Source organism: Amblyomma americanum, chromosome 6, assembly GCF_052857255.1.
Source record: "Amblyomma americanum isolate KBUSLIRL-KWMA chromosome 6, ASM5285725v1, whole genome shotgun sequence".
Lineage (NCBI taxonomy): Eukaryota > Metazoa > Arthropoda > Arachnida > Ixodida > Ixodidae > Amblyomma > Amblyomma americanum.
The window spans coordinates 88,786,968-88,805,634 of record NC_135502.1 but is presented as its reverse complement, the minus strand read 5'-3'; the positions used below and the strand labels follow the sequence as shown (position 1 = coordinate 88,805,634).

General features: G+C 45.3%; 1 protein-coding gene across 1 annotated transcript in view; it reads left to right on the top strand.

The window, feature by feature from the left end:
* The first annotated feature begins 1,818 nt into the window (after positions 1 to 1,818).
* LOC144094825 (uncharacterized) overlaps positions 1,819 to 18,667 on the top strand; it is a 30,765-nt gene continuing 13,916 nt past the window's right edge. The window contains exon 1 of the mRNA XM_077628709.1: positions 1,819 to 3,216. Within this exon, the coding sequence (XP_077484835.1) occupies positions 2,961 to 3,216 (256 nt within the window). The 5' untranslated portion in view covers positions 1,819 to 2,960. The remainder of the gene's footprint in view (positions 3,217 to 18,667) is intronic.

The window sequence follows — 18,667 nt, the reverse complement described above, 5'->3', positions numbered from 1 at the left end:
AAAGCGTGCTCCTGGACCTGCTGCCCTGGCCGCCACTCCAGTGATGCCGTGGAGGAGATTCCAGACAACCGGCTGCGTCGCGCGCGGAGGCGGCGGGCTCTTTTTGCCGCCGGCTGTGCCAGTGAAACTTCGCGACGGCTCTGGCATGTCCGCAAATGGATGGATGGATGGATGGATGGATGGATACGGCTGAACCCTTTACATCGGGCGGTGGCTCAAGCCACCTAGCCATGTCTTGTGAAATTTTACTCCTGTCTTGCTTTTAGCCACCAATCAGATAACCTTCGCTTGATTACTTCTAACCTCTTAAAATCCACTTTCCCTTCACTATCCCTAAACCCCAATGCCTTGGGTAAGTCAGCCCCGCTGCCTTCCACTGTAGGGTGAAGCCCTTTACAGAAAAGTATCAAGTGTTCAGCCGTTTCCTCCTCCTCTCCGCACGCAATGCACAAAGTGTCTATCTCCTGGTACCTGACTCTATACTTCCTAGTCCGCAAAACTCCAGTCCTGGCCTCAAACAACAAAGAACTTCCCCTACAATTATCATAGATATTTTCTTTGACAATTTCCTGTTTAAAGGTCCGGTATGTTTCTAGTGCCGATTTCGTCAGCATCCCTGTTTTCCACAAAGCTCTCTCTGTTCCTTTAACCTTTTTCTTAACCGATAATTGCTGATTTGCCCCCTTTCTGCTGTCCAGATATTTGCTTGTCAATTTCCTAGTTCGCTTTCTCCATTTCGTGTCAACATTCTTTATATACAGCTTATATACGAGCTTCAGCAGAGACACCACCAGGAGGCGGGCGAGAGGAAGACTTATCTATGATAATTGTAGGGGAAGTTCTTTGTTGTTTGAGGCCAGGACTGGAGTTTTGCGGACTAAGACGTAGTGAGTCAGGTACCAGGAGATAGACACTTTGTGCATTGCGTGCGGAGAGGAGGAGGAAACGGCTGAACACTTGATACTTTCCTGTAAAGGGCTTCACCCTACAGTGGAAAGCAGCGGGGCTGGCTTACCCAAGGCATTGGGGTTTAGGGATAGTGAAGGGAAAGTGGATTTTAAGAGGTTAGAAGTAATCAAGCGAAGGTTATCTGATTGGTGGCTAAAAGCAAGACAGGAGTTATATTTCACAAGACATAGCTAGGTGGCTTGAGCCACCGCCCGATGTAAAGGGTTCAGCCGTATCCATCCATCCATCCATCCATCCATCCATCCATCCATCCATCCATCCATCCATCCATCCATCCATCCATCCATCCATCCATCCATGGCAGCAAAATCGCGACGCTCCAAGAAAGATGAAACTGCGTTGTCGTGACACCCCCCCCCCCCCCCCCAACCTCTACCCCCCTGTCTTTCTGTCAAAACGTTTACTTTCGTGCTTTGCTCTTAGGTTTCTTAAGATTAGTGACAAGCACCAGTCAAGATATGCACACTTAGTAATGAGTTAAACGAAGAAATGCAGCAAGAAAGGAAATATATGACTTCAAAATAAAAAAAAAACTAAAATGTTTTCGCCATTTCTTATTCTGCAAGAACTGGAAGCGAAATTATTATTTATGGGACTTGGTCTCTGACTTATACTATCAGAGAACGCCACAACGGAGCACTGTGTTCAATGGAAAGCACAATAACCAGTAAAACAAGCTCAAATTACGCCTCAAGCTTGATGTTATGGAAGGATGAATGCCATACGCTGACCGAGTCGTTTTATTTCGCGCACAACGGTCAACGCCCTACAGTAAAACACGCGCACAGATCACAGTAACCCAAAACATAAGCGGCTGTTGAAAAGGTGAGGTACAGTCAGGAGCTTATTTTCTAGTTAAGGATGGTGTACATCAACGTGTCATGCTCACAAAAAAAAATATGAATAAGCATGTTAGTTTGATCAGCCGCAAACTGATGGCTGTGATAAAATAAATGCGAGTGTTCTTTCCCTTTGACTGAATTTTTGAAAAAAAGAGAAGAAAAACGGCCATGCCTTATAGCTGTGTCGCTCCAGGAAGTTAAACCCTAACTATCCAATTTCAAAAAAAAAAAAAATGTGCCCCTCATAGTCATCAGTTAACACAGTTAACTTTTGCAAGGAAGCAATTATGGAAGCGATAGAATATTTGGTAATGCTTGCATTTTCTGGAATATTGGGTGTACGAGCGGTCAAAGTTTGGGTAATTTTTCAGTGCGTTAACATTATTAGGACGTGCGAAACGATTACCTTTAAATGAGTGCACAGATTGACGTCGGTGATCTGGCACCCAGTGTATTCCTCCCATGGAGTTTAGCTCTTCCACCACAACAAAGCAAGCTATAAATTTCGGCTCGCACTTTGGCCTCTTCACCCTGCAAGTTTTCTTTCACAATAAAAAGCACGAATGTCTAGATCTCATCTATTTACGCACCAAGTTGTGCAGGATCATTTGTGAAGCAATACCAGAAGAGAGCACTCTAAACATGAAAACAGTGATCGATAATAGAAAAAGTGATAGGATTCAACGTCGACGATAAAAGCAACCCCACGAAATCTTGACATCAAACCTAAAGATCTGTGCCGAAGCGGAGACTGGGCTAAAAAACGCGGCAAAAAAAAAAAAAAAAAGTGAGCAGATTTTCTTCACACCGCTGTCGTGTCTTCAGGGCTCGAAATGCATTTCAAGGTTTCAGAAGCTCCTCAGTGTTGAAACACATTTCCTTTATAGCGTTGAATTACGAGTGTGAATTGTTTGTTGTTTTCCCTGACGTCACGCAATGTAGGGACGGTGTACTGACCTTAGCTTCAGAGTTCTGCATAAATGCTACGTTGGAAATACGCTCACCTTCTTTTTTTTTTTAAAGAAGAGTGATTGTGTTCTTGCTACATGCAAAAGTTGCGCACAGCACAAACTTTAAAAACGTATTTCATAGGCCTAGATTTTTCGCAGCTGGAGTGTGCTCGAGACATCAAAAACAAGACCGGTCGCCATGTTTCAAGTTTTAAGCTGTGCCATAACAAAAAAAGTTCCAAAAAAGGCTTCGGCCATTCAGACCACCCAGAGTGGCGTACGAGAGATAACCACCCAAATTCTAGAAAACTTGATCTTAACGGAAACCGGTTCTCTTGCCTTCGACAGAAGCCCCGCACTGAGTGATGATGCCACCAGCAGAAGGCGGCGGTATCACCTGCAGCGGGGTCGACGCCTAGGAAGACACCCCAGGCGGGAGGAAAAACAAGAAGCAGGTAATTTACGCTTCCTCTGAGAATGCTGCATAGCTGCTACAGACCCCCCACTCCACATCTAGCCAGGGGGTGCACCTAATTGGAAAACAAGACGCTACTGGATACGCGCTTCACTAAGAGCAAAAAGGACAATCTGATTGGTCCTGTCAGCGGGGAAGATCTCTCTCCTTGTCAGTGCTTTTTTTGTTCTTTTTTCACTGTGCTCCTGTAATATATGGACCGTGGGCGCGACGCAGCCACGTCTTTATCGCACGGCATGCAGAGCTGAACTTTACTGCTGGAATATATGAATGACCGAATGTAAAGAAAAACAACCGCATGTAAGGAGCAAATACGACAACGAACAATGAGCATTCCTTTGTTTCTACGAACGCTTACGAAATAAATATAAATACAATGCGTAGTGTAGACTGCTCATATGAATGTATGCCATTTGTATATATTTGTGCTCAAGCTTTCCTTTATCGAAAACTGAGAAACTGGTCTGTTTTTGTTCTTTTCTCCGTACATGGAGTATAGATATAGTCTCACTGGTTTGAATGTAGATAATCTGCATATTAAGCGCGGAGTTAGCACAGGCAATTCGATTTGAGCAGAAGGAAAGAATGAAGCCTACACGTGAAGCTAAAAGCCGGATACTGAAGCCGGTCTGGTTTAAGTGCTCAAATGAGCCGGATACTGCAGCATCATCCAGGATGAACGTATCGTCTGAGAGAAAGCAGACTCGGCGATTAAACCCTGCATTTCGTTTATAAAGCTGACCATGATAAAATCATCGAAGAAAAAGATATAAAATACGGATGCCTATTGTGAGAGAAATTGGGGTTTATGTTTTGGGGCACTTCGCTTAATTTTAAATTTATGAAAGTAATTTTACTTCCTCGTTGCTGTTGTTTCTCAAACACAGTACATTCATCCGTGACGCTAGCTGCTAAATTATCCTTCTTCGCTAAATGCGTATCGATGAAATATACCCAACAATTCTGGAAAAAGCATTTTTGAGCAGAAACCGTTTATGAACACAATTTTCATTTGATGTAAGATTTAACTATACTAATCAATATATCCGCAGATCACCCGACGGCAGTCTTGTGTTTTTTTTTCTATTAACGTTTTTGCAATCGTCAAAAGGTTTTCTCAAGGGTTTTCCATGGAAGTATTAACTGCCCAATGCGATCGACTGAAGCACTTTAAAAGAAAGATTTTGCTACATATGAGAGGAATGAACCATGACCTTCATTATTTCCGTCACAGTGTTTTAGAATTTACCAATTTTCAAAATTTTTGTCCGAACAAGTTGGACATGTCAGTAATTTCGATAACGCACACGCTTCGGATTGCCTTCGCCGCTTTATTTATTTATTGTTTCTAAAATGACCAAATCATAGCGTTAATGGGAGAAAAAGTAGTGCACAGCAATGCGTCACCCCGTCAGCAACGAAAGAGGAAGTAAAGAAAGCCTTAGGAGCAATGGAAAGGGGAGAAGCAGCTGGGGAGGATCAGGTAACAGCAGATCTGTTGAAGGATGGAGGGGACATCGTGCTAGAAAAACTAGCCAACCTGCATACGCAATGCCTTATGACCTCAACCGCACCAGAAGCTTGGAAGAATGCAAACATTATCTTAATTAATAAGAAGGGAGACGCCAAGGACTTGAAAAATTACAGACCGATCACCTTACTATCCGTTGCCTACAAAGTATTTACTAAGGTAATCGCTAATAGAGTCAGGGCAACCTTAGACTTTAATCAACCAAATGATCAGGCAGGCTTTCGTAAAAGATATTCCACAGTAGATCACATTCACACCATCAATCAGGTGATAGAAAAATGCGCAGAATATAACCAACCTTTATATGTAGCCTTCATTGATTACGAGAAAGCATTCAGCTCAGTAGAATCCTCAGCAGTCATACAGGCATTGCGTAATCAGGGGGTAGAAGAGCCTTATGTCAAAATACTGGAAGATGTATATAGCAACTGCACAGCTACTGTAGTCCTCCATAAAGTCAGCAATAAAATTCCAATAAGGAAGGCAAGGAGACATCTCACCAATTCTAATCACCGCTTGTTTACAAGAGGTATTCCGAGGCATGAATTGGGAACAGTAGGGAAATAGAGTAAACGGAGAATACCTAAATAATCTGCGATTCGCAGATGACATTGCCTTGCTGAGTCACTCAGAGGAGGTGAACCGCAAATCATGATCAATGAGTTAGACAAGCAGAGCAGAACGCTGGGTCTGAAAGTTAACATGCAGAAAACCAAGGTAATGTTCAACAGTCTAGCAAGGGAACAGCAGTTCACAATTGGCAGCGAGGTGCTGGAAGTGGTAAAAGAACGCTTTTACTTAGGGCAGGTAGTGACAGATGATCCGGATCATGAGAGGGAAATAACTAGAAGGATAAGAATGGGGTGGAGCGCACATGGCAGGTTCTCTCAGATCATGAGTGGCAGTTTACCAATTTCCCGCAAGAGAAAAGTGTACAACAGCTGTATCTTACCGGTACTCACCTACGGGGCAGAAACGTGAAGGCTAACGAAAAGGGTTCTGCTTAAGTAAAGGACAACGCAGCGAGCCATGGAAAGAAAAATGATAGGTGTAACGTAAAGACACCGGAAGCGGGCAGCGTGGATGAGGGAACAAACGCGGGTTAATGACATCCTAGTTGAAATCAAGAGGAAGAAATGGGCTTGGGCAGGGCATGCGATGCGAAGCCAAGATAACCGCTGGTCCTTAAGGATAACGGAGTGGATTCCAAGAGCACAGCAGAAGGCAGCAGAAGGTCAGGTGGGTGGATGAGATTAAGAAATTTGCAGGTAAAGGGTGGATGCAGCGGGCAAAGGACCGGGTTAATTAGAGAGACATGGGAGAGGCCTTTGCCCTGCAGTGGGTGTAGTAAGACTGATGATGATGATGATGATGAACGTCCGAAAACGGTTCAGGCTATGAGGGACGCCGTAGTGAAGGGCTCCGGAAATTTGAACCACCGGGAGTTGTTTAACGTGCACTGACATCGCACAGTACACGGGACTCTAGAATTTCGCCTGCATCGAAATTCGGCCGCCGCGCGGAAATATTAGCAAAAGGCTTCGAGCAGTAAGGGTAAGCAACATTGTCAAGGTTCACTGAAGGTATACAGAAAACTTTAACCACTCGAAGAAAGATATTGACTAGTACTAAATTTTATGCTGAACCCTTCAGCCCCGCCTTTGGACACTATCCAAAACTTCCCCCTCCCGTTTACCGCCAAGAATGACGTTCAATAAGGACGGAATCAAATCGAAGTAAGGGAATGGGTGCATCGCGCCACCAAGGAGAAAACTATTGCTTAAGACGGAAGAGTTAACGTTCACAAGGTATTAAAGAGCAAAAACAAATTGCACCGCTAACCAAGCCGGCAGTGGTAGCTGCGACCTCTTCATTACGAGGATCAGACCTCCGCTATCTCAGCCATGACGTCATCAGCGCTAGCATGTGCTGCTGGCGGAGCATACGGGACCAGTCGAACACAAATACCATAAAATGTTCGAAATATACTGTTAGGGAGTCGAAAATTGCATTTATAAGCGAGCAGGACGAGAGCGCAATGAAACATGTACTGCTTCATCTGCTTCTGTCTGTTTCATGTAGTTCAACTCCTGGCTGCGGCACAAGTTGTAGGTCTCTGATATTTGCTTTAGGTGCATAATATTCGATAATTTCTCGGTACGTCTTTGTCTCTGGGCAGCAAAGCAATGCGAAGGATTTTGGTCACGACCTATAGCGAGGCTCACGATGGTGCTGAACCTGACGGAATAACCTTATTAACGATCGCCGCAAAATATTAGTCCGTAATTACCGCGATGCACTGATTACGAGGCGAGCTTCAGACAAGAAAAAACCGTTCTATGACTGCAATAGAGATTTAGCTCCAGAAAAACCATTCAGCACACTCACCCGCAACAAGATGAAAGATGCTGACCCATTCCTCCTAGAGCGCACAACTGACGACGCCCTGCATCCACTCTCGAAACCGAAATTGTCCCGGATCAACTTGTCACGTGGAGAGCTCACAGCCGCCAGAAGGAAGGCATGAATCAGGATGAATTCTGGACTCGGCGACGTCTCACTGAACTACAGGCCGCCATTGCCGACACGGCCATCGCCTCTGGATTAGCGGCACGTCCGCGCGCGAGGCTATGACCACGCACTTTGCGGCCTTTGCCGGCCCTCGAAAGCAGCCGCATCCATCCACCCGGAGGAAGCAGACGGCGTGCATGCTGGCTTGGACGGGGCGGTGGCGCCGTCCACGCCGTATACAGTTTACATATACACAAACAAGGCCTGGCCCGTCGAGGGCATACATAAACTCGAAGAAGAGGGCCCTGCAGCCGCAAGCGGCAAGTTGGCATTTGTCGAGCCTACTCCATTGGTCGGCCGGTAATAAGGGAACGCCAGAGAGCGAACCAGCTCGTCTTTATTGCCTGCCGAGGCTTTCTCTCCGAAGGCGTCAGCAGTGGGCCCTAAAAGAGATCGCGCAGTCCGAGCGGCCGCCGCCGAAAAAGGGAAGGCACCGAGGACCGGTCTCCGAGTCTAGCGGAGGAAAAAAGAAGGGGGCGCCCTCGCCGCTCCGTCTTAATCGAGAGGCAGCCTCCGTTTGTACGGCGACGGCAAGAGACGGGACGTTGTTTAAGACGTGCGGCAACAGATGGCCGCCGGCGGACACGGACACCTCTGGCGGCGGCGGCGTCGGCGCCGAGTGTCATTGAGAAGCGTCGTACAGGGACGAAGATTCTTGGAGGCGCCGCGTCGGTTCGTTTCTGGGCGGCTTCTCGGTGTCAAGGATTGCCCGGCGGTATACGGCCATTCTGGATGAAAAGAGAGGCAAGTTGTGCCTCGCCGGTTCCCCCAAGGTGAAATATGCCTCCAGGAGATGACCTGACGTCCACTAGTGGTGGCGCGTCGGGTGTAGTCCCTCTATGGCCGCTCTGGGTTCTTTTTTCTTGTCCTTTTCGAGCACGAAAGAAAGAGGAGAAAACGGTAAGGTAGAGCTTGAATGAAAGCCCGCAGCGGTCGACCTTGGAAATGATGGAGGAGGCCGCGTTACAGCATGCAGCGATGAAGGAAATCCCTGGAAAAGGGGTCAGTATACAGAGCAGCGATAGAGTGAGAGGATCCTTTGAAGCTAGGTAGATAAGTAAAGCTGGAGAACAAAAGCGAAAATATGTGCAGACGGCGCGTGGCGGTCTAAAGAACAAGACTCCAAGACTTTTCGCACCCCTCCAACGGTGACAAGGGCCTAAGATAGGCCGCACCTCTACCTGCCCCCCTCCCCCGCGCAGGCGCAAACACACACGCGATCGCTCATCCTCAGAGCCACCTGTGAATGACATGCCCACATCATGCGGCAAATTTTGCACAGCATTCAATTTCCAACCAACTCGGTGCGTTTGGCGCAGACCCATGGGCTCGCAATGGAGACTGTGGGGTTTGACGTCGCGAAGCCGATAAGGCTGTGAGCGACGCCGCAGTGAAGCGCTCGTGATTAATTTAATTCGCCTGGCAATCTTTTACGTGCACTGACGTCGCACAGAAAGCGGGCGGCGTTTTGTGTTTCGCCTCCATCGAAACTTGCCCGCCGCGATCGGGATTGAACCCGAGGCCGCGTCGTATCGCGGCTGCAAGTCTTGCTGATTTTGATATAGCTATGAAATCTTTTTTGGAACCACTTCAAATAAATTTAATATTAATGCAGTCCAACGGCCAGAGCTGTACGAAACAATGTCAGGAAGCGCATGAACAAGCCTGAAGCCGACAAAAGAGCATAAGGTACAAAAGGTACAAATAAGACACTAATACTTCAGTCAATAAGGGTGTCTATTGGAGCACTTCTTTGACAAGATATCATCCTGGAAGACGGGCTTGCTCTGAAGCTTGTGATTACAAACAGAATTTGGCTGAATCTATGGCTGAGCGAAATTTTGGCTTGGTTAGGCGGTAGTGACCGAAGTATTGTGAACTTCGAATGTTAATATTGCAATATCTTACCTGGGATGCATGCAGATGTACGCAGTGTCCTGAATTTTTCTCGTGTCTGTCTTCATGAAGTGGTGCTGCAATATGTTCAATATGGTGATATGAAAACTTTCACATTGGTTAACACCGAATGCCCAAGCTACCCTGTAAAGGAAATATTAGAACATCTCTTCGGTTACTGCAGGCAAGCTGATTCTGGAGATATCCTTTTGGCGAGCTTATGGTAGTCTCTGTGCTGCTTCTTTGTTATTTAACATGCTACTTTGTTTTGTTGCAAGCTGTTACTCTTATTCCTGGTGGGTATTGAGCATTGTCAAGCTGTATTTACACAGCTGCTTCTCCGCCCTCTCTTTTCACTTCTTGCGTGAGATAAAAAAAAAATGTTCCGATTTTGATTGTGAAGCCTATAAATACATGCAGTCATCGCTTATCTACTGAGGTTGTTATTTACATGGGATTCTCTGGGCCCACGCAATATATTTACTTATTTATTTATTTACCCTATAGGCCCAGAAGTGGACATTACATATGGGGCGGGCGGTTGAAACAAATAACAACAGAATAACAAATTTTACACAGATACAATGAGCAAATGTCGGCAAATAGTTGAGAGAAAAGGAATAAATTTAAAACTTAGGAGGACTTGGTTGTAGCCCAGTTGGTAGGAAATTGTAAGGAGCAAAACCGAAAAACAGGACGGGACTGAGGCAGGCGACAACACAGGGCAGTGTTGCTCTGTGCTGTCGCCTGCCTCAGCTATGCCTGTCCTGTTTTGCGGTTTTGTTCCTCACGAAAATTTAAAACTGTTCAAACAGGTGTGCAAAAAGGAAGGTTCCTATATTGCCCACAACATAGCTTGATAAACAGCAGAACACACGGCTGTCGAGGATTGATCGTAAAGCGCGCATTCATTTATCGCCAAAGCCAGAGGCGAGTTCTGGTTTTGCGCAAGCGAAAATCAGGCGGACTTTATGTACAGGATCTGGGCGAGCTGAACAACGAGGCTCAAGGTAGATACGACTCCAGGAGAATTTTAAACAAATAAACGAACAAATAAACCAACACAGCTTTCCAGTGGAATGTGACGGAGGGGGGGGGGGGGGGGGAGCGGGCGGGTCAAGGGGTGTCTGAAACCTTTCAACTATTTGTCTAAGGCCTATTCTAATATCTTTCCTTGCAATTCGTGCTTGACTTTCGATATTTAGAAAAAAAGACAGCGCTCCTGTGCAACTCTCGCTTGACACCAACAATATTGAGCCACTGAGTAAGCAGCTTCCGAGCAGCAATCAAGAAAACGAGGCATTAATAGCAGGATTGGCTTTTGAGTTCAGACCAAAACAAGGTTTATTGATTTTATGAGATTAGATACATATGTGAAGTATGCAGAGGTGAATTCCTAAGTCTGAAGGCTTCAACGGGATCCTACGTTTATCAATAAAAGGACATTTTGTGGTCTCGTTGCGAAGCACCATGAATGGAACGAGACAGGAACTAAACATCGTAAAACTTCTCAAACAATGAGAGCAGTAAACGAATACAAGCGATAAGTAAATATAAACTCATAGATCACGAACAAGAAATGTCTAAGTGCATCCTTAGACTTAGATAATGAAGATATGCAATGATAATAAATGTTTTATTTGAAATTATAGTGTAATAAAAATGAAAATATGCCAGCAAAATTTATTTAATTGTTCCACAGTTGCTTTGAACGCTTAGAAGCAAAAAAATCTAGCTGAAAGTTTAGTGAAGTTCTAGTTTATGAGTATATTTCTATCAAAAACATTGTAACGGTACGTTGTGTCTGAAAAGTTGATAAATACTATTAGTAATTGAGACCCTAAGGGTAACAAACCGATAAAATGTTGCGGATGAAGCAATTAACGCTAGAAAAGGTATTGTAAGAATGCGAATTGCTTTGCTTTGCAAATCGTGCCCAGATGAAACGTGCCAACACGATTTGAGCTCGAAAGAATTCCATAAATGTGGCGACCATACACAAATACACAGTGTATAAACAGTATGCAACGATCAAAATACATCCATGCTTCAGTGAGTGTTCGAATGTCCAAAGCGTGCCATTTTTCTATTAAAACACGTTATTAGGTTAGTTGCTACATTGCCTTAAGGAAACAACGTATGGAGGCCGCCACTGTGGCTCAGTTATTATCAAAAGTAATTCTGAGCGGCTGCTCTCGGATGAAGGTAGGTCATATATGAAGGCTCTTCTGACCTCTTATAATCGCCATAAACTTTGTATTAGTGACATTAAAAATTTGATAATCAATGTGAAACAATCTATCGTTTCTTCACCAATATGATATTGGGTTAAAAAAGCGTCTGTGAACTTGCGGGATAAGTTTTTGGTCTCATCAGCAAATAAAATAGATTGAGATGAGACAATGCAATCGGGAAAGTCGTTAACATATAAACATACAATCTCTAATTCGGAGTGCTGAAGCACACTATTGCCAATAGTTTGTTTCTGGAAAACTGTTAATTACAAACATGAATGCTTTTCGATGGCGATAGACCGTAATGCGGTGGATTATGTAGCGGTTGTGATTCAGACATATGAACAGAATGAAATGATTAATCGTGTCAAAGCGCTCTTGTAAAATTTAGAATGACCAGTATAACGAAAGCATACTTGATAATACAATGCGTGATACGCTGGGTAAAACGAACAAGAGCCAGATTAGAAAATAACCAGGCGAAAAACAAAGCTGACAGGGTTCAATTGCATTATATTTATCTTAGTACTAGTCAAGACTACGGACGAATAATTTGTCATCAACATGCTAAGGGGGGAGAAAATCGGCGATTAATGACAATGAGAAGTTAAATTTCTATATGAGTTCAGAAATAATAGAAATACTTTCCGATTTTTCAAGTTGAATTTTGGGAAAATTCTTCATTCAAGGACGAACTTATTAGTAATAGAAAATGCGACAGAAACAAGGTAGGATAAAAGCTTTAATGACAGGATATGTTACCAATTTCAGGACTTCCACCTTTAGGTGACTGAATAATTTTCCACTACTTGAAGGAAACACGATAATCCTAGCAAACTTTTACGTAATTAAAAATAACGGCAAGATCGGTTAGTCGAGATTGTACCTATCACTGGCACGCTCTCTCAGGTGAGCGCTCATTGGTACAGCCGTGGTGAAGAGAGCTTAGAAAATTTCTATTTTGGTTCGCGATCAATGAGTAAATTGCTCAAACACTGATTGGTGTAATGATAACGTACGTAATTTCTTTGTAGACAGCAGTATACAGGAAAGAAGTTCATGGAGGGAGAGCCGCTCTCTACATAAATAAGAGGGAACGTGTTCTGAAATGCGAAATTGACGAAATTCACTTGTAACAGTGGGGGAGAATAATGAATAAGCTTCATTTACATCATCCCTATGCTAATAAAGAATGTGTAGTGAGGACCAGGCGAAAAAATCTGGTAATGCAGGTAGTATTGCCGCCATCTAGTATGTTGATAATGCCAAGTTAAACTTATTTCTAAATAAATGCTCGCTTAATATGACATATATTGTAACTCAGGAATAGGTGATGGAGATCGATAAATGCAGCCGAGCACAATATGCCGACAGTATTCGGAAAAAAAAACATCGATTTTCATTCCATAACGAATTCACAGTCAGTTATATTTAAAGGTTCGACTCTTCGGTTTAGGATTTTTTGAAAGTTTTGCAGAATTTTATCGGTGTTTACTTCAGACCGCATTTTTTTTTACAGACAGTACTTCGGATAGAAAATTACGAGCTCTTTATGGGTGTATAATTAGCACCTCTGAACGGCCAAAAGCACGCACACTTTATCTTGGCTTGTTTGCTCACAAGGGCTGTTGATGCACCAGCAATTTACGAAGAAATTGTCGTGTATACAAAAATGGTTGCAATCTGGTACGCTATCACTGTAACAAAAAGTAACAATGAAGAACTTAAGTCACCCGACCATGGGTCAGAAACGCAAATAGTTTTATTTCCAAAACTAGGTTGCGCAAAAATCAAGTAAGCGTGAAAAAGAAACAAGTGACAGCAACAGACAAAGACATACACTCGCCTCGCGTAGGCAAGCGGAATCAGGCATTCCTGTCTAGTAGCCGTCATCTCAGAATAAACCTCAGTCCTTATGACAATATGCAAGTGTATTTCTTGCTGCTAGCTCCTTCACTCACGAAACGGACAGTGAAGGCAGCTACCGCTTAAAAAAAAAAAAAGCTTCGGATTAGAAATCAAGAAAAAGCGTACGCAACAGAAATTCAGAAGGGGCCTTGCAGAGTGCCTGGAATCGCATAGTACTCATGATGACGGCAGTGATGCAAGTGCTGCTGAACCCTCATAAAAGCAGGAATATTACAATTTTCTGAGACGATTATGCATGGTTATGTGTTATCGGAGGCTTGTTACACTTATAAAAGTTGTCAGTGTCCTTATATTCCATCGGAAATCATCGGTAACAAAGCAATAGCTCTAACAAGGTGATTACAGGTGAGCAGAAGGTGCCATGCTAAGTTGACGGTGCTTGACGAGGAGTGGGAGCCTCTCGGTCTGCGCGCGGCGCGTATTCAAGGTAGGGAAGCAAAACATTAAAACGTACGACAGCGCTATTACTTATTCCACCGATCCCGCCAATTTACAGTATTCCTGGCCCCAGCACCTTATTATTATCTCTTGCGCCGATCTGGAACTCGTGCTCAGTAGCCAGCAAGCTCTGGCCTGCATCTCCATGCAACCGACCTTCTTGGGTAAAGATGGAATTTAAAAAAAAAATAATTCTGCGCACGTTTATAGGCTTTTTTCGGTTCAAAGCGAAAATTCAAACCCCTAGTTATATTCGAAGTAAGTCATTCTACGCTCATATACTAGGCGTTCGAGGAAATCAAAATTGCAGCGCTGTCTTGGCTACGACATGAGCTGTGGAAGCATGCATGCTTGAAAGATGGAAAACCAATAAATTGCCTGGCTTATGAAAACACTCATGTTTCAAAAATGCAAAATAAAATTAATACTGAAGTGAGAAGATGAAATCATTGTATTCATGTTGTTCTCCGAGCTTCCGAGAGGTGATAAGGATTAGGGAACGATTACTGTTCGCGAGTATTTGTTTTACACTGTCATGTAATAACATAAACAAGTAGGAATGAGGAAATCAGACAGATGAAAAAGTGCACGCCTGTGGAAATTCACTGAGTAAACCCAAGGCCTGCCTCAGATGTAATGCATAAAACCTTGCACTGTAGGTATTTCCTGCCTTTATTTGGCAGTTTGACCGTGCACAGATACTGTCATTTTTTTCCTGTATCTTTGGAAAAAAGCAGTTCCGGATGCATGTGGTTTTTATGTACTCATTCTTCCAGTTCAGCTGATAGAACACATCGATTCCACCATGGCTATCAGAACAGTATACCCTCTGGCGTGCAAACCACAATGTCGGCCATGGCGGAATATATGACTTCTGTAGATTGATCTCGCAAAATGAGTACATAAGAGCCTCATGCAACCCGAACTGTCATTTCATGCCACGATAACTCGTGGGGAAAGCTATCAAGGAAAGACACATCAAGAGCCCTTTGAATCAGTGTTTATCAAGCCGAAACAAAGTTGTACTATGTAATCTCATGAGTTCAGGAATAAAGAATGAAAGAAGCTGCTTTGTCTTGTGATTAAAAAGATAGATAGCAGAGTAGAGTGTAGTGCGCCTTGCATTTTGAACAGAAAGACCCGGAGATCTAGGAACTCCTCCTAACCCGCATAGCGGCAGTGGAGAGCCTGCAAGGAAAAGTGAAGGTTCGCTATAAAGCAGCGACTGCTTCCCAGGCCGCCTGTACGAGTCTGCACTGGACACACACATATACCCAGAGAAAGCGCATGCATTCATCTCCAAAGGCGCAGCGTCAATACTCATACAGCCTTGAAAGAAAGCAGTAACTGCAGAAAAGCATTTGAGGGAAGAGTGGAAAGAATGGGAAAGAGACGGGAAAAGGCGCGATGTGACGAAAGAAAAGGGAATAAGGAAAAACGGGACGTATAGGGGGAGACAGGGCGTGCTGCGCCTCCCGAGGTGCCTCCGCGGGATATACGCCGAAGGCCAGCAGCAGCGCGCCAGCCGCTGGGGTCGTGACGTCGGTGAAGCGAGCGAGCGGCGGTGGTCGCGCGGCTCAGGAATTGCACCGGCGAAGGAGCGCTCCCATTGGATTGTCCCTCGTAAATGTGAGCCGACTCGCGAGACGAGAAAATTGGCAGCACCCCGAGAGAACAAAGTCGGGGAATAGAGACGGCAGAGCTGGGACTTTTTTTTCTTTCGCTGGGCGGCAGCGAAGGAGTAAAGGCGCAGCGAACAGAGCCCACGCTGTTGGCGGCGGCGGTGCCACTGCAAACTCGCCCTCGGCGAGGCTCAAATGACCAAGGCGGCCTGCCGGGCTCTCGCAAGGAATGAAATGGTGTTGCGGGGAACGGAGCCAGAGGATGGCGGGAAGAGGATGACAAGGAAAAAAAAAAGCAATCTGGAACTGGACGGACTCCTTCACACAAAGCACAGACCGGGAGTGAGCGAAAGACGTGTAAGCAAAAAAAAAAAAAATACCGAAATAAAACCGACGCACAGAGCCGAGCAAAACGCAAAGCCTTGGAGGTTCTGGCGAGGCTTTCGTGCGCGGGTGTGTGCGCATGGCAAGCAATCACCGAAGCAGCAAAGCAGAAATGAATGCGACAGAAAAACGGAAGGAAGGCGGCGAGAGGCTCGCGCTGCGGGAACATTGGCTGAGATAACGACTCGGCGCTACCAGCGATGTGTGTGGCATGAGGAGCAGCGACTATAGTTGTCACCTAATCCGAAGAGCTGCGCGCCTGGTCGATACGCGGGTCACAGAAAACGGAAATGGCGAGAGGGCACTGGAGCGTATAATATGGTCAACTCTTTGCTTCGACTGCTGATGGAAGCAACTGATCACCAAGCGCCGTCTGCTATCAGATGTGACGTAGCTACGAATCTAGCGGCTTAATTCTCATAACTGAGGTAATGACATAGATAGACCTCGTAGAATACGAAACTGCGCAAGAAAACACTCTTAGGCAACCAGCAGTCTGTTTTTAAACTGTCCGGCGCAAGATTTTGTGTAAATACACCACGCTTCCGTCGTTGATATAAGTTAGAAGAGAATATGCACACATGTCCTCCAATCCTCCTGTGGTCAGGTGAATTGATACGCAGGATAGTGAAAATGAAGTCCGTTGCTGACGCAGAAGAAGCGCAGCTGGGAGTAAGGGATCCTTTACGGGCTGTGACGCTATCCGACGTCACATTTGTTTGCCCGGAATGTGCTCGATGACAGCGCAAAGAAAAGGTCGGGTTTTCTCCAACTCTGCTTGATGACACGAGGGACACGTCGTAAAATATAAGGTGCAGGCCGGCCAAATCCCAGACGCAGTGCCGCCTCTTCTGACTCGCTGGCGCCGCCGCCTTTCGCTATATACCAGGCACGCGCCCTCGTCTCGAAATAATAATAAAAGCAAAGAAAAAGGAATCCTATTGGAACGCACGGGCCTAGAATGGTATCTCATGCGGGGCTCGGAACTCCTGTTCCTATGGCGTCATCCCTCTGGCGGCGAAGAAAATACAACGCCCAAGGCACACTGAGCGGGACAGAGGCGCCTCTCTTGGACTTGGGCGCCATGGCGTGGGGAGCACGGCGTCCGGCTTTCAAAAGACGTGCCGCCCAAAAGTGTACGTGTGTATGGCACTGGTACAGACGCACGCACGAACGACCGCATCTGAAACGGGGTACTCTGGCGCCTCTTCCCTGCATACACTGGCACAGAGAGAGGGGGGGGGGGGGTAGAAAAAAAAAAGCCGTTTTCTGAGAGGTGCCCGTACCCGTCTCACCAATCACTTTCATGTCATTCGCTCCTTCTTTTTCTGCGCCGCTGTGATAGCTACTAAGTGCTTGCTGTAGCCGCTATACAGACATCCTTCACCTCTTCGGTGCCACTAATTCGAGGTCATGATAGGAGACTTTTATCGATCTTTTTTTTTTTTTCCGGGAAATTATTCTCTGAAGGCTTTTTTCTATTAAGAGAAAACAAGAAGAAGGGTATTTTTCAGAGAACGCATACGCTCCCTTAGGAGTGGCGAATCCTGTGATTAACCGCAGCGCTGGCCTAGCGGTTTGAGCATCCGCCTCGCATGCAGGAGGTGCGGGGTTCGATCCTCAGTGCCGCCGAGCACCCACCGGTGATACAATGGGTACAAGCTTTCCCATGTTCTGGTGCTCGGCTTATTTAGGGTGAAATGCTTGGGAAATGGGTCTTTGACCCCATCTTGTGAAATGAAAAACTACCCGCCATGGCGCTCTTTGGCCAAAGCTGCCCTTGCGCCATAAAAATTCAAACTTCATCATCATCGTCATCCTCAAATTTCGTGATTATGTGAATCCTTTGTAGAGTTGATAATACGAAAAACTTTTCTATTTATCTTCTCCTATGTGCTACTTCAATGAACGAATGACAATAATATACAGGCTCAAAATCTGTAAAATACAATATTTGCGTACATAATTTAAAAAATGGCTGCTCTGTATGAAGAGTAGCCTTAATAATAGTCTCTTCGTCGCAAAGCCACAATAGTCGTTCCTCAGATAGAGCTGGTCACGATTATCGAAATATTTACGAATTTCCAGCAAAGTAGACAGCTTGCTTGAACTTATGCATTTGACAACGCATCCTAAGGCAATACCATTGTGCGCAGTATCTGCAGGAGATATTAACTGCGCTCAATGGAACTATCAACTAAGTAATGTTCAACGGGTCGTCGCAGCCCACGTACCGCGCTCGGAGAATATGTGGCAGCCAGAGCTACCGATATTATGTTTGGCGAAGCTCCTCGGTACTTTAAACAACGCTTAATTTTATGTGACAACCAATGCAACAAGGAGCAGCTTTTCGTAAAAGCCTGAAAGACATTCGAAGAACATATTGATGCTTCAACGACGATTCTTGAATACTGTCCGCGTGCATAAGCTGTTTGAAGTTTCAATGCTTTCGTTGCGCCTATTCTTCTCCAAATGCGGCGCAAGATGGAAATGGGTCAGCTACTTTAGATACGCTCTCGCAGGTGGCGCTGTCTGTCGTACAGGACTCAGTGCCACGTCAGACAGTGACGGTTACGACGCTCCGCGGATACCGCCCACCAGCACCGTCTCTTTGATATTACAATGGTTTTTATGAGGCTATTCTACTCCAAATTCAGCGGAAGACGGAAATGGGTGACCAGCTTTGGATACACTCGCACAGGTGGCGTTGACATTTCCGCAGCGGTCAGCGTCGGGCCGGACAGTGACGGTCGTTTATAGCCAAGTCCAAAAAAAAAAAAGGATGCTCAAACGGAGGTATAGCTGGCCTTCTTTGCCCGCCAATGG